Source organism: Arachis stenosperma, chromosome 7 (assembly GCF_014773155.1).
Source record: "Arachis stenosperma cultivar V10309 chromosome 7, arast.V10309.gnm1.PFL2, whole genome shotgun sequence".
In the NCBI taxonomy this organism is placed as follows: Eukaryota; Viridiplantae; Streptophyta; class Magnoliopsida; order Fabales; family Fabaceae; genus Arachis; species Arachis stenosperma.
The window spans coordinates 74,649,036-74,665,001 of NC_080383.1; the positions used below are offsets into that span (position 1 = coordinate 74,649,036).

Sequence of the window (15,966 nt, forward strand, 5' to 3'; positions counted from 1 at the left end):
ATAAATACTAAAACAAAAGTGAGTAATCCCATGTTATTGGATAAAATTTCACACCATCAAAAACACAAATTGATGGCTATAAATTATAAAATTTGCTGGTCCTTAGAACTCCTCATAAAAATTTAGTCAAATCAATTAAATCATTTAACTACTCTCAACTATCAACTTCACAAAAAATCGATTACACTTGAATTTTCACCTTATTTCAATCAATCGATCAGCTTGCATGTATCACTGTAAAATAGGACTAAGATGTAATTTGATTGACCCTTGAAGTCAAAGTGAAGTTGATATCATTTGCTATTTTCATCGCATCAAATGAAATGCCTTCTAATCCTCTTCTCGAAAATCCAGCACTGTAAATTCCATGTTCTCCTTTCCAATGATTTGGGTAACTTGGTTTTGGCATTCCATTCTCATTGAATAGACCCTTGTAATCCTGAACGACAAAAAATGTAACACAATTAATTACACAAACATATTTATTAAGTACATTAATCTAAACAATAATGTTAAAAAGATAAAAAATAGTGTCAAAATTTATTATTAATAAATATTAAATAAAATAAATTGTGGTTAATTTTGTTTATTTTTCTTTGTTATAAAATATTTTCATAATTTAAAATTGAATTTGAGACTACTATACCCACTATCCATTGAATAAATTTGTTTCTTTAGGAAATACTATATTATTTCCGAAATAAAAATATAAATATACACACCTTAAGCCATTTCAGCACATTGGTTTTGTATCCAGTAGCAAAGATGATTGCATCGAAATGAGCATGTTGTCCATCAACAAATTTAACTACCTTATTTTCCTTGATATTTGAAATACCAGGATAAACCTAAATTTAATTTAAGACAAGGATAATTAATTGATTGGATAGAATTCGTTGTTAATTAAAAAATTAATTTATAAATTATAATTAATTAATTAATTAATTAAAAAGTATAAAAAGTTAACTTTTACTTAAACAACATTAATCGACTTTAATGTTTAAATTATAAATATTTAAGATTAAATATTTATAATTTGAAGTCCAGAATTTTAAATAAATAAAATAATTTTAAAAAATTAACTGATGTTAAAAAATTGATTATCTAACATTAAACAAGTATATATGTATTTATTACCTTTACTTTTCCGTTCTTAATCCTTTTCACGCAACCAACATCAATAGTAGGAGTAGTACCACCTTTTATTTTGAGTGCAAAAGGTCCTTCCTTTGGCCTTGTCAAACCATATTTAGACATATTCCCATACTTCAATTTGCTCATAACAATCATGATCTTGTCCACTTTCTCCACCGTGAAGTATTTCAGCATCAACATACCCGCATACACCATTTCCTTAGTAAAATAATGCACCTGAATGAATAGCATACACTCACTATTAAATTTTGTTGGTTATTTTGAACTATATAGGGTTCATATATTAGAATAGATGCAACGCATACAATTTAATTGCAAGCACAAAAATTTACATAAGAAAAATGCTAGGGAACCAACAGGTTTTGTGATTTATACCAATTAATTAGTTATCATTAGTGATTTATTAACACTATAATTTGCAAGAATTATAAAACCATCTTTTTCAGAGATATAGACATAAATTGTTACATATCTATCGACAAAAAAATAATTTACTTGACTTCTGATGACAATAGAGGTATATGCACCCCAAGTTGAAAGATCATAAGCAATTTCCATGCCAGAATTGCCACATCCAACAACCAAAACATTCTTCTTGTACATTTCTCTCCCATTCAAATACTTGCTACAATGCATGGACTCTCCTTGATAGCTCTCAAGCCCTTTAATGTTTGGGATGTACTCTTCACTATTCTCTCCGCTCGCAACCACCAGAAACTCCGTCTCATAGATCTCGCCGGCACCGGAAGAGTTGTTGGTAACAAGGAGCCTCCACTTTCTACTGCTTTGGTCAATGAAAGCAGAGTCAACAGAGCAGTTGTAGTTGATGTTAATGCCAAAATGCGCAATGTAAGAGTCAATGTAGTGCAAGAAATCAACTCTAGGGACAAAATTGGGAAAGTCAGAAGGAAAAGGATAATGTGGAAGGCTACAAAAGTCTTTTCCTAAGTGTAGTTTCAAACGATCATATGCTCTTTTTCTCCAAAGAAAAACAGGACAATCATCTCTTTCAAGAACAATGTTAGAAATTCTGAGTTTGTTGAGACATCCTGCGGTTGCTATTCCAGCAGGTCCTGCACCTACAATCACAACAGGTACTTCAACAATCTGCATACTTGATTGTTATAGTTAATAATCAATTTAGTCTTGATGTTTTTATAGTTTTACAAAGTTCTGTTATTATTGAAAGCATCCATGAGTTGTGATGATCTTTTTATAGTTTTTTGTTTGTTTTGTTGTAATTATATATGGGGCAATGCGTATGTTTTGGAGATAGTATAACTGGTTACTGGTTGGTCAAGTAATTTTTAGGAAAAATTTATTCTTACTGTCTAAAATTAAAAATCAGTTATCAAATTAAAATTAAAATATAAAATATATATTTAAAATATATGAAACATTATATATAGGTAATTAATATATGTATATGTATATAATATTTTTTAATTTATACATAACATATTATATAATAAGAGTAATATATAATTTAAGAAGATTATTTAATTAACATGTGTTTTAAGGTTATACATGCTAAAGTTATTAATCACTATCAGAAGTGTCATTAAGAAAGAAATTAAGATTAAATTGATAACTTGGAAGATATTACAAGTAAAATGGTTAATTTAGAAAAATATGGGGTTAAAATGGCAAATATGGAGTCTTAGGGATAAAATGGTTATTTTGACAAAATATAAGGTTAAAATAATGATAAGAATGGAACATTAAAGATAAAATGGTTTTTATAAAATGTCAAAGAGAAAATAGTAATTAAGAAGAAAGAAGGATATAAAAGTCTTTTATAAAAAGAGATATTGAAGACGTAATGGTCATTTTAGAAAAATAAATGACACAATGTTTAACTTAAAAGAATTTAAGGGCATAATTGGCAATATGTAAAAAGACTAAGGACAAATGTTTTCATAGAGAATAAAATAAAATCTTAAATAGAGATGTCCTAAAAACTGTAAAACGATAAAATGAAACTCGAAGATGCTTATGAATTAATGTCCGCCTAACAGAGCTAAGGTTTTGTCCTGCCTGACCAGTGCGGAATGAATATAAGAATCCTAACTTATATAATGAATTTTGTTTCTCAACTCGAAGCATACCGTGGCGGCAAGCTCTGCAACAATTGTCAAGTGCCTTGAATGCACATGGTTCGCTCATGAGGCACATATGCTAAGTGTACGCAGTTAAGAAACCATATCTAGGTTTGGTCCCGGAAAACGTCAGGTTGCGGCTAGTCAATCTATGAGTGAGTTCATGGCGTGCGTAGGACAGACATGCATCATAATATTTGCTACATTTTATAACATCCTTACTACCAGAATGTATGTCACGCTCCCAGCTACGCCACTCTGATAGCGAGAATATTACATAAATTACAACTCCTATCCCTCTTTACAAAAAAAATATCGATAACAAGAGTGAGAAAAAATATCTAAGATATTAAAATAGGTAAAGCACAACCAAATACTCAGACCAATAGCATCAAGTTGGCCAAACTGAATACCATAAAATGTACATGGTAGGCTAATAGAGTTAAATTAGTAGATAGTTATGTGCATAAAGCTCTACCTCCTGTCATCCAGACAAGACCTACTATATGATAGACGTTTAGAATATGCAATGAAACATAGTCAGTCCATTCCTCAAGCTCTATAGGAAGACTGTTCTGATATCATAATGTAATACGCTCACCACCAGAATGTCAAACTTCTGACTACACCACTCTGATTATAAGGATATTACGACGGCTTCTATATATATATATATATATATATATATATATATCCTTAGTGGTATTATGTGATATACTTTGTTTATTATTTCCATACTTATGTATATTTACTATATATTTGTCATGGCCCAAAACGAGCCATGACCCTAGCAAGCCTAACCGACTCAACGATAAATTAAATAAAAAATAACAAATATTTGAAATAGAAAATTACAGTTTTTAAAATGAATAATTACATATTTTTAATAAAAGATAAAATAAATAAATATGGATGGATCCTGCCTGTGACATATGGAGCATATACATCTAGGAACTCGACAAAAATAGATACTCATTGCAGATCGTAACTCTTGATTAGAAAATCTCACATAGTCAAGTATTTGTTCCTGAAAAATATTTTTAGAAAAAAGGGTGAGTTTTGCAATTCAGTGACTAGACAATACATCTATAATCTACATGAGACCATATAAACATTATTATCAAAGTAATTTAAATTAGAAAATAGCAGTTGATAATAATAAGTGAATCAATAAGGGAGTTCTCATATAGAAATCAAATAAAAAGTCCACACGTGGATGGCTCCACCTCTATGGGTAGCCCTTTCCTCTTGTGTGTCCTAACAGAATAACAGATCTAATGTGTGGCCTACACGTTAGACTAGCAACACCCCTGCTAGCTGGAGTCTGAGTCAGATGCATCTAAGTTAACGTCATAACCGCCGTTAACTACGGTTTTCTAATACGAGCCTCCCAAACCAATTTAAAACATAGAGTTTCAAATACAATGAATCTTCAATCTCTCAAATATATAAGGTATCGAATCAAATCAATCAGATAATATTTTTTTATCAGAAATCTTTTCAAATCATACTTTCTCAATCATAAAAACATATTTCATAATTTTAAAGTGAGTGCCAACAAATACTTTAATGTTTCAAAAGTATATATTCGAATAAAATTAATATTTTAAAATAATATAAGGCTTTATAAAACATATATATAGTCTCATGTAAATCTCTAAAGTATGAATTTCATAAAAATAATTATTCAGCTATAATAAATCAATTATTCTAATCAAATCAAAGTTCTTCAATAACAGTTTTATAAATATAATTAAAAACTCATAATAGCATAAACCAAAAGCTTAACGGTTATAAATGTAAAGCCTACTCACAGCATGGTCCTAACAGACCGAAGAGACCAAACCCAAAGTGTCGAATTCAAGATAAGGAAGAATGAAGTAGAATAAAACGAATGAGCGCAGAATTTGGACCGGAGTAGCGACAAAATGGAGTTGGCGATAGTCCCGGAAATCTAAAACAGGCAAAACTAAAATCGAATTAAAACAAGGACTAGATAGATTAAATGGTGTCATAATAGGACATGAAAGCTAGAGCAGAATCAAGGAAAAAGGCTGGACCGGAATAATGACAAGAACAGTTCAGCTCCGGTGGCAACGACGACTTGGTTCAGGTACATCCAAACGGCGACAGGAACAACGCAGGAGCAGACGTCCCTCCTTGGTGTTTCTTAGTGGTAGAGGCACGGCGGCCATAGCAGCAGCAGCAGCGGAGTTTCAACGGCAGCAGAACCTCCCTGCGACCACTTCTCTCTCCCCGCGCGTTCTGTTTCTTTCCCGGCGACAGATCTGGCGGCGCGAAATGGAGGCACAAACAGCGGCAATGGTGGCTGGGCTTGACGGCGATGACCCTTCCCGTGGCGGCTCTGGGTAGAACGGCGCGTCTTCCCTCTGTTTGCAAACCTCCATGGACGGCAACGATGAAGAACTCGACGGTGACGACGGCGACACGAGACGGTGACGCCTCCTTCTCCTTGCGCGACTCTCTCTCCCTCGGTTCTGGCCTTCCTCACGATGACACCACGGCGGCGACGATGGCAGTGACGTCCACCGGCGCCACCTCCCTTCCTTCCTCTTCTCTTCCCTCTCCGGTTCTCTCCCTCTTCTCTTTTCCCTTTCTGTTCTTTTGTTCTGCTGTTGGAAGGGGTAAGGGTGGCTAGGGTTTTGGTGAGTGTGTGAGGGAGTGTGTTATGTCAAGGTTAGGGTTAGAATTTTGGTTTGAAAAGTAAAAAAAAAAGGGTATTATAGGGATTTTACATTCTACCCTCCTTAAAAAAAATTTTGCCCTCGAAAATTGATATAATCTGCAAGACTTTACTTGGTTTTAGCACTTTACCAAACATGAGAAAGAAGTATAAAGAGATGCAAAAGTTACAATATAGATTTTTGTTAAAAATATGCGGTTGACATTCACCGACTCACATTTTCTTGACAGCTCAGATGTACATAGCACTCTTCACTTCGTTTGTCAATCTCCTCAAAATACATTCTTACTTCATACTCTCCTTGGTTCTGTAGTATATATCTATGGAAGCAACTGGTCTTACATCATGTCTTAGAATTACAACTTTTCGAACTTCAGCATGAATAAGCTGTGTCCTAATGAATTAACGTATCGTTTGCTATCTGGGAATCGCACGTGACACCGAAACAAGCACGGGTTTACTCAAAAGGATTCGAAACCTAGAAAGAGAAGAGCAAACATCACAGATGGTGTTCGCACGAACGTGGAAGGATGTTTAAGATTGCAATTAAACAATGATGTACAGAAACAATGAAGTGTCCCAGAAAGAGAGTCAATTGAATCTTAACGAGAAAATCTGAATAAAAATTTTTTGATAGAAACAATAAAAGAAAAGATAGTGCATTAGGTCAAAACAAGTTTAAGTTGGATCAAAGAAGTACAAAGTTCACTAAAAGAAGGTAACCAAAGTCAATGGCAGTGTTTTTTTTTTAAAGATTTAAGTGGATGATTAAGGACACGATAAGGCAAGAAAAGAATCAAATCAATAACTTTTCCAAAGAAGATCTGGGAGTTACATAGTTCACGTAAAGGAATGCAACGTCAACACCTATGTTGTCGAGAATCTATGGGATAGCCAAAAGCATGACGATAAGATCGAGATATGCATAAGATGTAGGACGTGAAACAAAATAATCAAATTTCCAATTTCAACAAGGATTAAAACAAGAAACTCTTGATATGAAATATAGTGGAGTGAACGATAAATAAAATCACGCGGCACGATTATAGCGCATACTTCAACACAAACCATCCCAAGAAGAACACCTAATGTTCCCAAACTTAACGATTACCATTACTTAAATAAAAGAAACGAAAGAGTTTAGAAGAACTATTTCTCTCAAGTTATAATTTCTAGCTCTCTGTATGCACCATGCTAAACAATCATACCACAAGATGTGACGACGCTAGATAGAATATAGATTTTTTTTCTTTCAACAAAACTAGAAAGCGAACAAAACAAAACAAAGTCCAGCATAACAATATCATCATAGCATAAGAGGCTTTAGGGCATAAGTAATTGTTGAAATCACCGAAAAAGCATATTTCTTATTCTATAACCATTCCTCATAAGCATCATCATCAAGACTCTAAAAAGGCCAAAAATAATGAAAGTATTGCAAATAATTGAGAGAGTAAATTAGGAAAAGGACATAGATGTTGCATCCAAAATTAGAAGCTAGCATATATAAATGGTATCACTTGAAAATTTTTATTTCTAAACATCAACAACCATAACAAAACGAAATATTTAAACACAATCAATCAACGCATACAGATAAAGGAAAGATTCAAAACAACCAAATGTAACGTATGATAAAATCCAAAATAAATGAACCAATTAAAAAAGAAAACTCATGAAAAGAAAAAAAATGATAAATTTACATCTTCAAGATCAAACTGTGATCAATCCATACCCATTATTTTCTAGGTTAACAAGTTATGATGGAACAACTCAAGATCAAACCCAAAAACTCAAAAAGAACTCACAGTACAAAAATTTATTCATCAATTTATTTAGAGTATAGACTTCTCCAATTTTCATAGATTGCAAACAAGAAATTTTTCAATCTCCATCGCCCACAATTTCAGTGCAAAGTGTCAAATACAGATGGGCTGGCAATTTGAAATATTTTTGACATAATTCTATAATCATGAAAGAAAACTTATGTAACATATAGAAGTTTATGACTCAATATAGTATTTATTGTACAAGCACATGATTCTCAAGTGAGTATTACCATAGTAATCATATGAATTTAAAAGGAAAAAATCTTCCTTGATATCTTAAAAGCGAAATATCTAAAGGAAATAGCATCAACCAATCAAGAGCCATCACTATATCATAAAGCCAATGACGTATAAGTTGAGCAATTAGAATTTAGTTCTTTCACTCTTTGTTCATGGAAGAATAATAACAAAAATAACTAAATAAATAATCGTATAAGTATGAAAGTCAAGTTTAAACCATAAACATTTTATGAATAAGATAAGATATGAAAACCTCCTAGTTCACTATTAACTTATTTTAGCAATTTTCAACCAAGATTCATCAAGTTACAACCGCATCAATCACTAATTAAGCAACACTTACATATTATTAAACTACTTTACAGCAGCAACCAATAACCTCATGCATCCCTCAAAAGCAATTAACTCAGATTACTTATTTGTTAATAATCACTAATAAAGCAACATATATCAGTAAAGAACTATCTAAATTAGTAACTAACTCTCACATGCAAGCTACAATTTAACACATATTCAAGATAATCATCATATGCTTTATAATCATTAGAATATAACAAGGAAAAAAAACTTGTATATAAACTTTGTTCAGCTTTAAGGATTTAGATATCTAGTTTTTTTCGTTGAAAATCAATAAAAATTCTTTTCAATATGCAAGATCTATAATCCCAATCTCACAAGGCACTACAAATCAAAAAAATTAATCTCTCTAAACTTTTGAGAATAAAAACTAGTTAAGAGCAGGAAAATTCTCAAAAAAACTAAGATTGAGAGAATTCTCAAGTTTTAGATCTTAGCCAAGAGCAAAATTCATTATCTAATCACCAACAAAAAGTAAGCGTTCATAATCTAGATATCACCTGAACAATCAAAAAAATAGTTCCATAACAGAAAAATCGTATTTGACAACATAGTACCATAATAGAACTAAATCAGTAAATTAAAAAAAAAAACTCAACCAAACTTCTAGATTGAAAAACATTTCAATCCAGCCAATTAATCACCCAAATAATTCACTACACCTAAGTAGAGAAAATCATTAATCTAACAGACAACAATAACACTTCATTCATATGTTTATCGCATAATTCTTCTCCTTGAGCAACTGAATAACAATTTTTAAAATTATTGATTTAAAAGAAAGGATTACAAGCAACTCAAAATTTAGTCATAACTTCAAAGATATCAACATAAAAAAAATTCAGATATCGCTTATCAAGTCCAAGACAAAGCATCTCGTTTAGTAACTCAATGAATTCATGCAATCCAAAATTTCAAATACAGCTCTATAAAGGAATTAGATAGTAATTCACAGCAAACACCAATCGGATCTTCTAAGTATTTCATGAAATATTGACATCAGGAATTATAGAGAACAACACAAAGACGAAAAAGAATAAAGCATGCATTCACAAAAACGAGAAAGATTAGAAGTAGCTACAAGACAAGAATCGCGAACCGGAATCGAAACTGAAACTATTGCAAGAACACGTTCGAGAAAATCTAGTAAAGGATAGGGCAAGATTGGGTACAAAAGGACAAGAGTAGTAAGAAGCGGCAGAGGACAGATGATCACAATAATCAGAAGACAACAATGACATAGAGGACAAAGAGGACATTCTTATAGGCCTTTGATAGTGCCACAATTTGTACAAATAGGCGCGCTTCTATTTATACAATTGTGATCCTACCATAGGACACTTGCTCCATATTACACAGATTAAACCTAAGCTTTGATACCACTTTGTCATGGCCCAAAACGAGCCATGAGCGGCGCTCAGGAAAATAATCCCTAGCAAGCCTAACTGACTCAATGATAAATTGAATAAAAAAATAACAAATATTTGAAATAGAAAATTACAATTTTTAAAATGAATAATTATATATTTTTAATAAAAGATAAAATAAATAAATATGGATGGATCCTGCCTGTGACATATGGAGCATATATATCTAGGAACTCGACAAAAATAGATACTCATTGCAGATCGTGACTCTTGATTAAAAAATCTCACATAGTCAAGTATTTGTTCCTGAAAAATATTTTTAGAAAAAGGGGTGAATTTTGCAACTCAATGACTAGACAATACATCTATAATCCACATGAGACCATATAAACATTATTATCAAAGTAATTTAAATTAGAAAATAGCAGTTGATAATAATAAGTGAATCAATAAGGGAGTTCTCATACAGAAATCAAATCAAAAGTCCACACGTGGGCGGCTCCACCTCTATGGGTAGCCCTTTCCTCTTGTGTGTCCTAACAGAATAACAGATCTAACGTGTGGCCTACACGTTAGGCTAGCAACACCCCTGCTAATTGAAGTCTGAGTCAGATGTATCTAAATTAACGTCATAACCGCCGTTAACTACGATTTTTTAATACGTGCCTCCCAAACCAATTTAAAACATATAGTTTCAAATACAATGAATCTTCAATCTCTCAAATATATAAGGTATCGAATCAAATCAATCAGATAATATTTTTTTATCAGAAATCTTTTCAAATCATACTTTCTCAATCATAAAAACATATTTCATAATTTTAAAGTGAGTGCCAACAAATACTTTAATGTTTCAAAAGTATATATTCGAATAAAATCAATATTTTAAAATAATATAAGGCTTTATAAAACATATATATATATATATATATATATATATATATACTCATGTAAATCACTAAAATATGAATTTCATAAAAATAATTATTCAGCTATAATAAATCAATTATTCTAATCAAATCAAAGTTATTCAATAACAGTTTTATAAATATAATTAAAAACTCATAATAGCATAAACCAAAAGTTTAACGGTTATAAATGTAAAGCCTACTCACAGCATGGTCCTAACAGACTGAAGAGACCAAACCCAGAGTGTGATAAGGAAGATTGAAGTAGAATAAAACAAATGAGCGCATAATTTGGACCGAAGTAGCGACAAAATGGAGCTGGCGATAGTCCCAAAAATCTAAAACAGGCAAAACTAAAATTGAATTAAAACAAGGACAAGACAGATTAAATGGTGGCATAATAGGACATGAAAGCTAGAGCAGAATCAAGGAAAAAGGTTGGACCGGGATAATGACAGGAACAGTTCAGCTCCGGTGGCAACGACGACTTGGTTCAGGTACATCCAAACGGCGACAAGAACAAGGCAGCAGCGGACGTCCCTCCTTGGCGTTTCTTGGCGGCAGAGGCACGGTGGCCATAGCAGCAGCAGCAGCAGTAGAGTTTCAACGGCGGCAGAACCTCCCTGCGACCACTTCTCTTTCCACGCGCATTCTGTTTCTCTCCCGGTGACAGATCTAGCGGCGCGAAACGGAGGCACGAACGGCGGCGATGGTGGCTGGGCTTGACGGCGACGACCCTTCCTGTGGCGGTTCTGGGTAGAACGGCGCATCTTTCCTCTGTTTGCAAACCTCCATGGACGGCAACGATGAAGAACTCGACGGTGACAACGGCGACACGAGACGGTGACGCCTCCTTCTCCTTGCGCGACTCTCTCTCCCTCGGTTATGGCCTTCCTCGTTATGACACCACAGCGGCGACGGTGGCAGTGACGCCCACCGGCGCCACTTCCCTTCCTTCCTCTTCTCTTCCCTCTCCGGTTCTCCCCCTCTTCTCTTTTCCCTTTCTGTTCTTTTATTCTGCTGTTGGAAAGGGTAAGGGTGGCTAGGGTTTTGGTGAGTGTGTAAGGGAGTGTGTTATGTCAAGGTTAGGGTTAAAATTTTGGTTTGGAAGGAAAAAAAAAAGAAGCGAATTATAGGGATTTTACAATATTTATCTGCTTTACTAGGTCAACCAAACACCTAACGTTACATAAATATGCGTACGACAAGTGCGACAAACTCAATATTATATAACTAAATACAAATTATAGAGTTCTATAGGAGGTTAACCAGTAAATAACACCAGGCGATTAGCATTTGTCATAACATACTAAAAATTGGGTCGTTACATATTTTGCGCTAGTTTGCATGGGATGAGTATTTGTGGGAGCTGGTGAGTGATGAAAATCACTATATTGAATTTCTAAACCAGAAATAAGGATACTATTAGAATGTAACTTGCTGTGTAAGTCAGATACTAATTCTGAGGGTATAGGCTTAAGGAGAGAGGTTTGTTGTTCTTGTGTGGAGTCGGCCACGAAAAGAGGTGGTGGCGTGTTAGTTTCAGTCATAAAATTTTGAAGCATAGTAGAGGTACTCTCATTAGTAGAAAGTAATGATAAGGAAGCTGACTCAACATTAAATGATGGTGGTAATATAATAATGGGAACAGATAAAGTTTTATGAGAAAAATGTTGCTTTGTATGTGATGTAGTTTTTTATGAAAAGAACTTTGAATAAGGAAAATGACTCTCATCCAATAACCCATGCCTTGTAATTATGATTTTACCATTTGGTTGAAGACATTTGTAACCTTTATGATTACGTGCATAACCTAAAACACTGATAAAGTAGATTTAAAATCAAATTTAATAGGATTATAAGACTTTAAACATGGAAAATATGCAGACCAAAAAAATTTCAAAACAGAATAATCAAATGGATTATGATGTGTAAGTTCATATGGAGATACATTCTTAGCATTCATAGAAGGTAGCCTAGTGATTAAGTAAACAACATAGAGAAATACATCATCTCAATTTTGCAAAGGAAATAAAGCATTAGATAACATGGCTAAACTAATTTTAGAAATGTATCTAATTTTTCTCTTTGCTCTACCATTTTGTTGGTGCGTATAGGGGCAAAAATAATCTATGTGTAATACCATTAGTAGCTAAAAAATGAGTGAAAGCATGAGAAAGATATTCCCTTCCATGGTCACTTTAATTTGAAGAGCTTTAATATTTAAGCAAGTGTGAGTTTCAATTTGATTTTTAAATTGAACAAAAACTTGTAATGCTTGTGATTTTATGTGAAGCAAGAAGATAGAAGTGTAGCGAGTATAAGCATCTATGAATCATATGTAATAATAAAATCCATGGGAAGAAGTAGTGGATAAAGGACCCTTAAATGTTAGCATATATCATATCAAAAGGAGCAATGAAATTAAAAGAATCATGAGCAAAAGGCATTAAGTGCATTTTGGCCAAATATCATGAATAATAAAATGGCAATTTTATTGAATCAAGAGAAAGAACAGGTACATTATACAATTTTATAACAGTGAGAGTGGTTTTTGGAGCATAATGCCCCCAATCTCTTATGCCACACAGTATAGTTATTACATAGAGTACTAAAAGTGCAAGGAACTAAAGTGAAGTCATTCATAAATGCCATTTTTAGGGATTTCTTGAAGCAAGATTTGATGAGTTTTCTGACATTTAACACAACCAAAGTTAGCATGGAATTCAAAGAAGTAATTGTTATCGGCTGCAAACTTTTGCACACTAACAAGATTTTGAGTCACTTTAGGGACATGCAATAATTTTTTAAAAAAGTTTCTTTTGTTTTCAAGAGATATAATGCAAGATTCACCAACATTAGAAATAACCTTACTTGAACCATTACGTAATAAAATCTGATCAGGGTCGTTATATTCAATCGTTGAAAGGAGATTACTAGCACCCTTATTGGAAACCATGAAGATTCTAACATTGTAAAAGGAGTTGCCATTAGGCTCAAGGATTATAAAATGAAGAAGGTGGAGGAAGTGAAGATGATTGAGAAGAGGTTGAACTCAGGGAAGAATCTTGAAAAGAATGGTCAAACTGTTGAAATAAAGATAAAGTAATGTGACCAAGCTTTCCACACACGTGGCATTATGGATGATTATTTTGATTTGAGGAGAGACCTCTATGAATGAATCTTCTTGAACCACTACTAGAAAATTAATTATTACAGACGGATATTTTCGACGAATTTTATCCCACAGAAATATAGACAGAATTTCAGAGGAATTTTTTTGTCGAAAAACAAAAAAATGAATTAGTATAAATTACAGACAGAAAACAAAATCCGTCGATAATTCTGTCGGTAAAATTAATTTTTTTAAAATAAATGATTACAGACAAAAAATCTGTCTGTAATTAAATAAACAAAATACTGTATTTTAGTAAATTATTACAGACAAAAAATCCAACTATAATTAAAAAATTTCCGTCTGAAAACATGGAGCTAACCCTAACTTACACCCTAGTCTCTCGAGCTTCATTCACCCTCCACACAAGTGAAGAACTTCTTCCTCTCTCCGTCCACGCTCTCTCACCGTCCACGAGCTTCTTTAACCGCTACCGCCGCCGCTCGCGTCGCACAATCTCATCACTGACCTCAGCAACGGCCATTCGCTGGTTATCCTCATCCACCGGTTCAGGAATCACTGCACTCATCCTTCAGGGAAGATCTCTGCCCTGATGGTCGCGGAGGTAGTCGCGTCGTCGTCGTTCTCACCGCTCTGGGCCCATCCGCCTCCTTCATGCACGGTGTCATCTCCCTCCAACTTTGCCGACGGTGATTCAACCCCTCTGCTGTTACTCCGCTGCCCTGGATGGCAACTTTCTCCTCAGATCGGCCCGAGCCGTTTTCTCCAAATGCGCCAAATGTAGATCCAGGTGTTCTTCTCTTGTGTGTTCTGGAATGAGAGGTAATTTTGATTGCAGTTTTTGGAATTGAATTTTGGAATCCTGCTCGAACTGAAATTGCTCTTGATTATACTGGTTGAAATTCAAAATTGAAAGCTAATTCTTCTTCTTCAGCCAAATCTGTTGCTTCTTCTTCGTTTTCTGCATAATAGACAAAGATGAATGCTGAATTATTGCTCGATCTACCAGCTCTGTTGATTTTGTTTGTTGTTGAGGTTAAAATGTAAAATTGAAATCTGATGAGTCTCCTTCTTCTCCTTTGATGTGAAATTCTTCTGTAAGTTTTGGATTCCTTGCTGATTCTGAAGCTTTTGATGTTGTAGACTCTAATTCTGCAATTTTATATTCTGAATCTGAATTCCAAAATTGGAGATATGTGATTATTGAATTTTCTGCTGCTAGCTTTGCTGAATTGTTGCTGAGTAGTGAAAATTCTGCATTTGATTTGGCCTAAATCTGGAAAATTGGAGGCTCCTGGAGTCGTTGATGATCATTGATTTGGCTGTGGTTACTGTTCTAAGGTCGTATAATGAGACTGCATTTTTGGTTAGTCAAAAATATCCTGTCACCATCTTCAATTAAGCTCTGTCATATAAGCTCTGGCCCTGTTATTGTTTCTAGACTAGTATGATTTTCCCTTTAATTCATGAAACAGGTTCGGGAAGGACATGAATTTCAGTACCAAGATGAACTTGCCAAATTGGTGTCTCTAGAACGTTTCTTTAGGTTCGATGTGCTGGCTCAGACTTCAAGAGATACCGAAGAGACCTTGCTCAAAGTCACAAGGATACTTAGTGCTATTAGGAAGCTGCCCTTAGCTAGAACTGAAAGTGCAACCGGTTTGGCTTCTGACTTGGATTCTATGCCTCTGGAATCAGATGTGTGTGGCACTCTACCACTGCAGCTGAATGATGAAAAGGAGAGGGAACTTGATTCTACTGAGGAATTCGCCGATTAGAGTGCCTTGCTAAGCCAATCTTGGAAGATATTGCCAGCCTTGTACAGAAGGGTAGCCAAGTAAGTTTCTATATTCTTCTGCCATTTATCTTCAAGTGAACAATCAATTTAATTAGAAGCCACAGCTGAATTTGATATCATGTCCCTCAAACTGAAGCTCACAAAGCTTTAAGTTTGCAAGTTCTGACAAATTAAACCTTTAACAATGACAAACGTGAGTGGATGAATGGCAGGGCAAAATGATTCTATTTAGCTAAGCTTTTGAAAACGAGCAGTGGAATAATGTTCATAGCCACTGAACTTAAAAACTGAGTTAACTAGAAGAAAGCTAAGGGACTTCTTTTATGAAGGAAGTGGGAGACTGAGAAGCAGCATTGAGTTTTTTGGCAGTAGA

General features: G+C 34.0%; 1 protein-coding gene across 1 annotated transcript; it reads right to left on the reverse strand.

Moving 5' to 3' along the window:
* Nucleotides 1–247: 247 nt before the first annotated feature.
* LOC130939935 (probable indole-3-pyruvate monooxygenase YUCCA11) lies at nucleotides 248–2,268 on the reverse strand. The gene is made up of 4 exons (XM_057867998.1): nucleotides 1,651–2,268; nucleotides 1,138–1,371; nucleotides 723–848; nucleotides 248–439 (listed from the first exon to the last, which is right to left on the reverse strand). The coding sequence occupies exons 1-4, from the start codon at nucleotides 2,266–2,268 to the stop codon at nucleotides 248–250; spliced, it is 1,170 nt and encodes a 389-aa protein (XP_057723981.1).
* Between the last annotated feature and the right edge of the window lie 13,698 nt (nucleotides 2,269–15,966).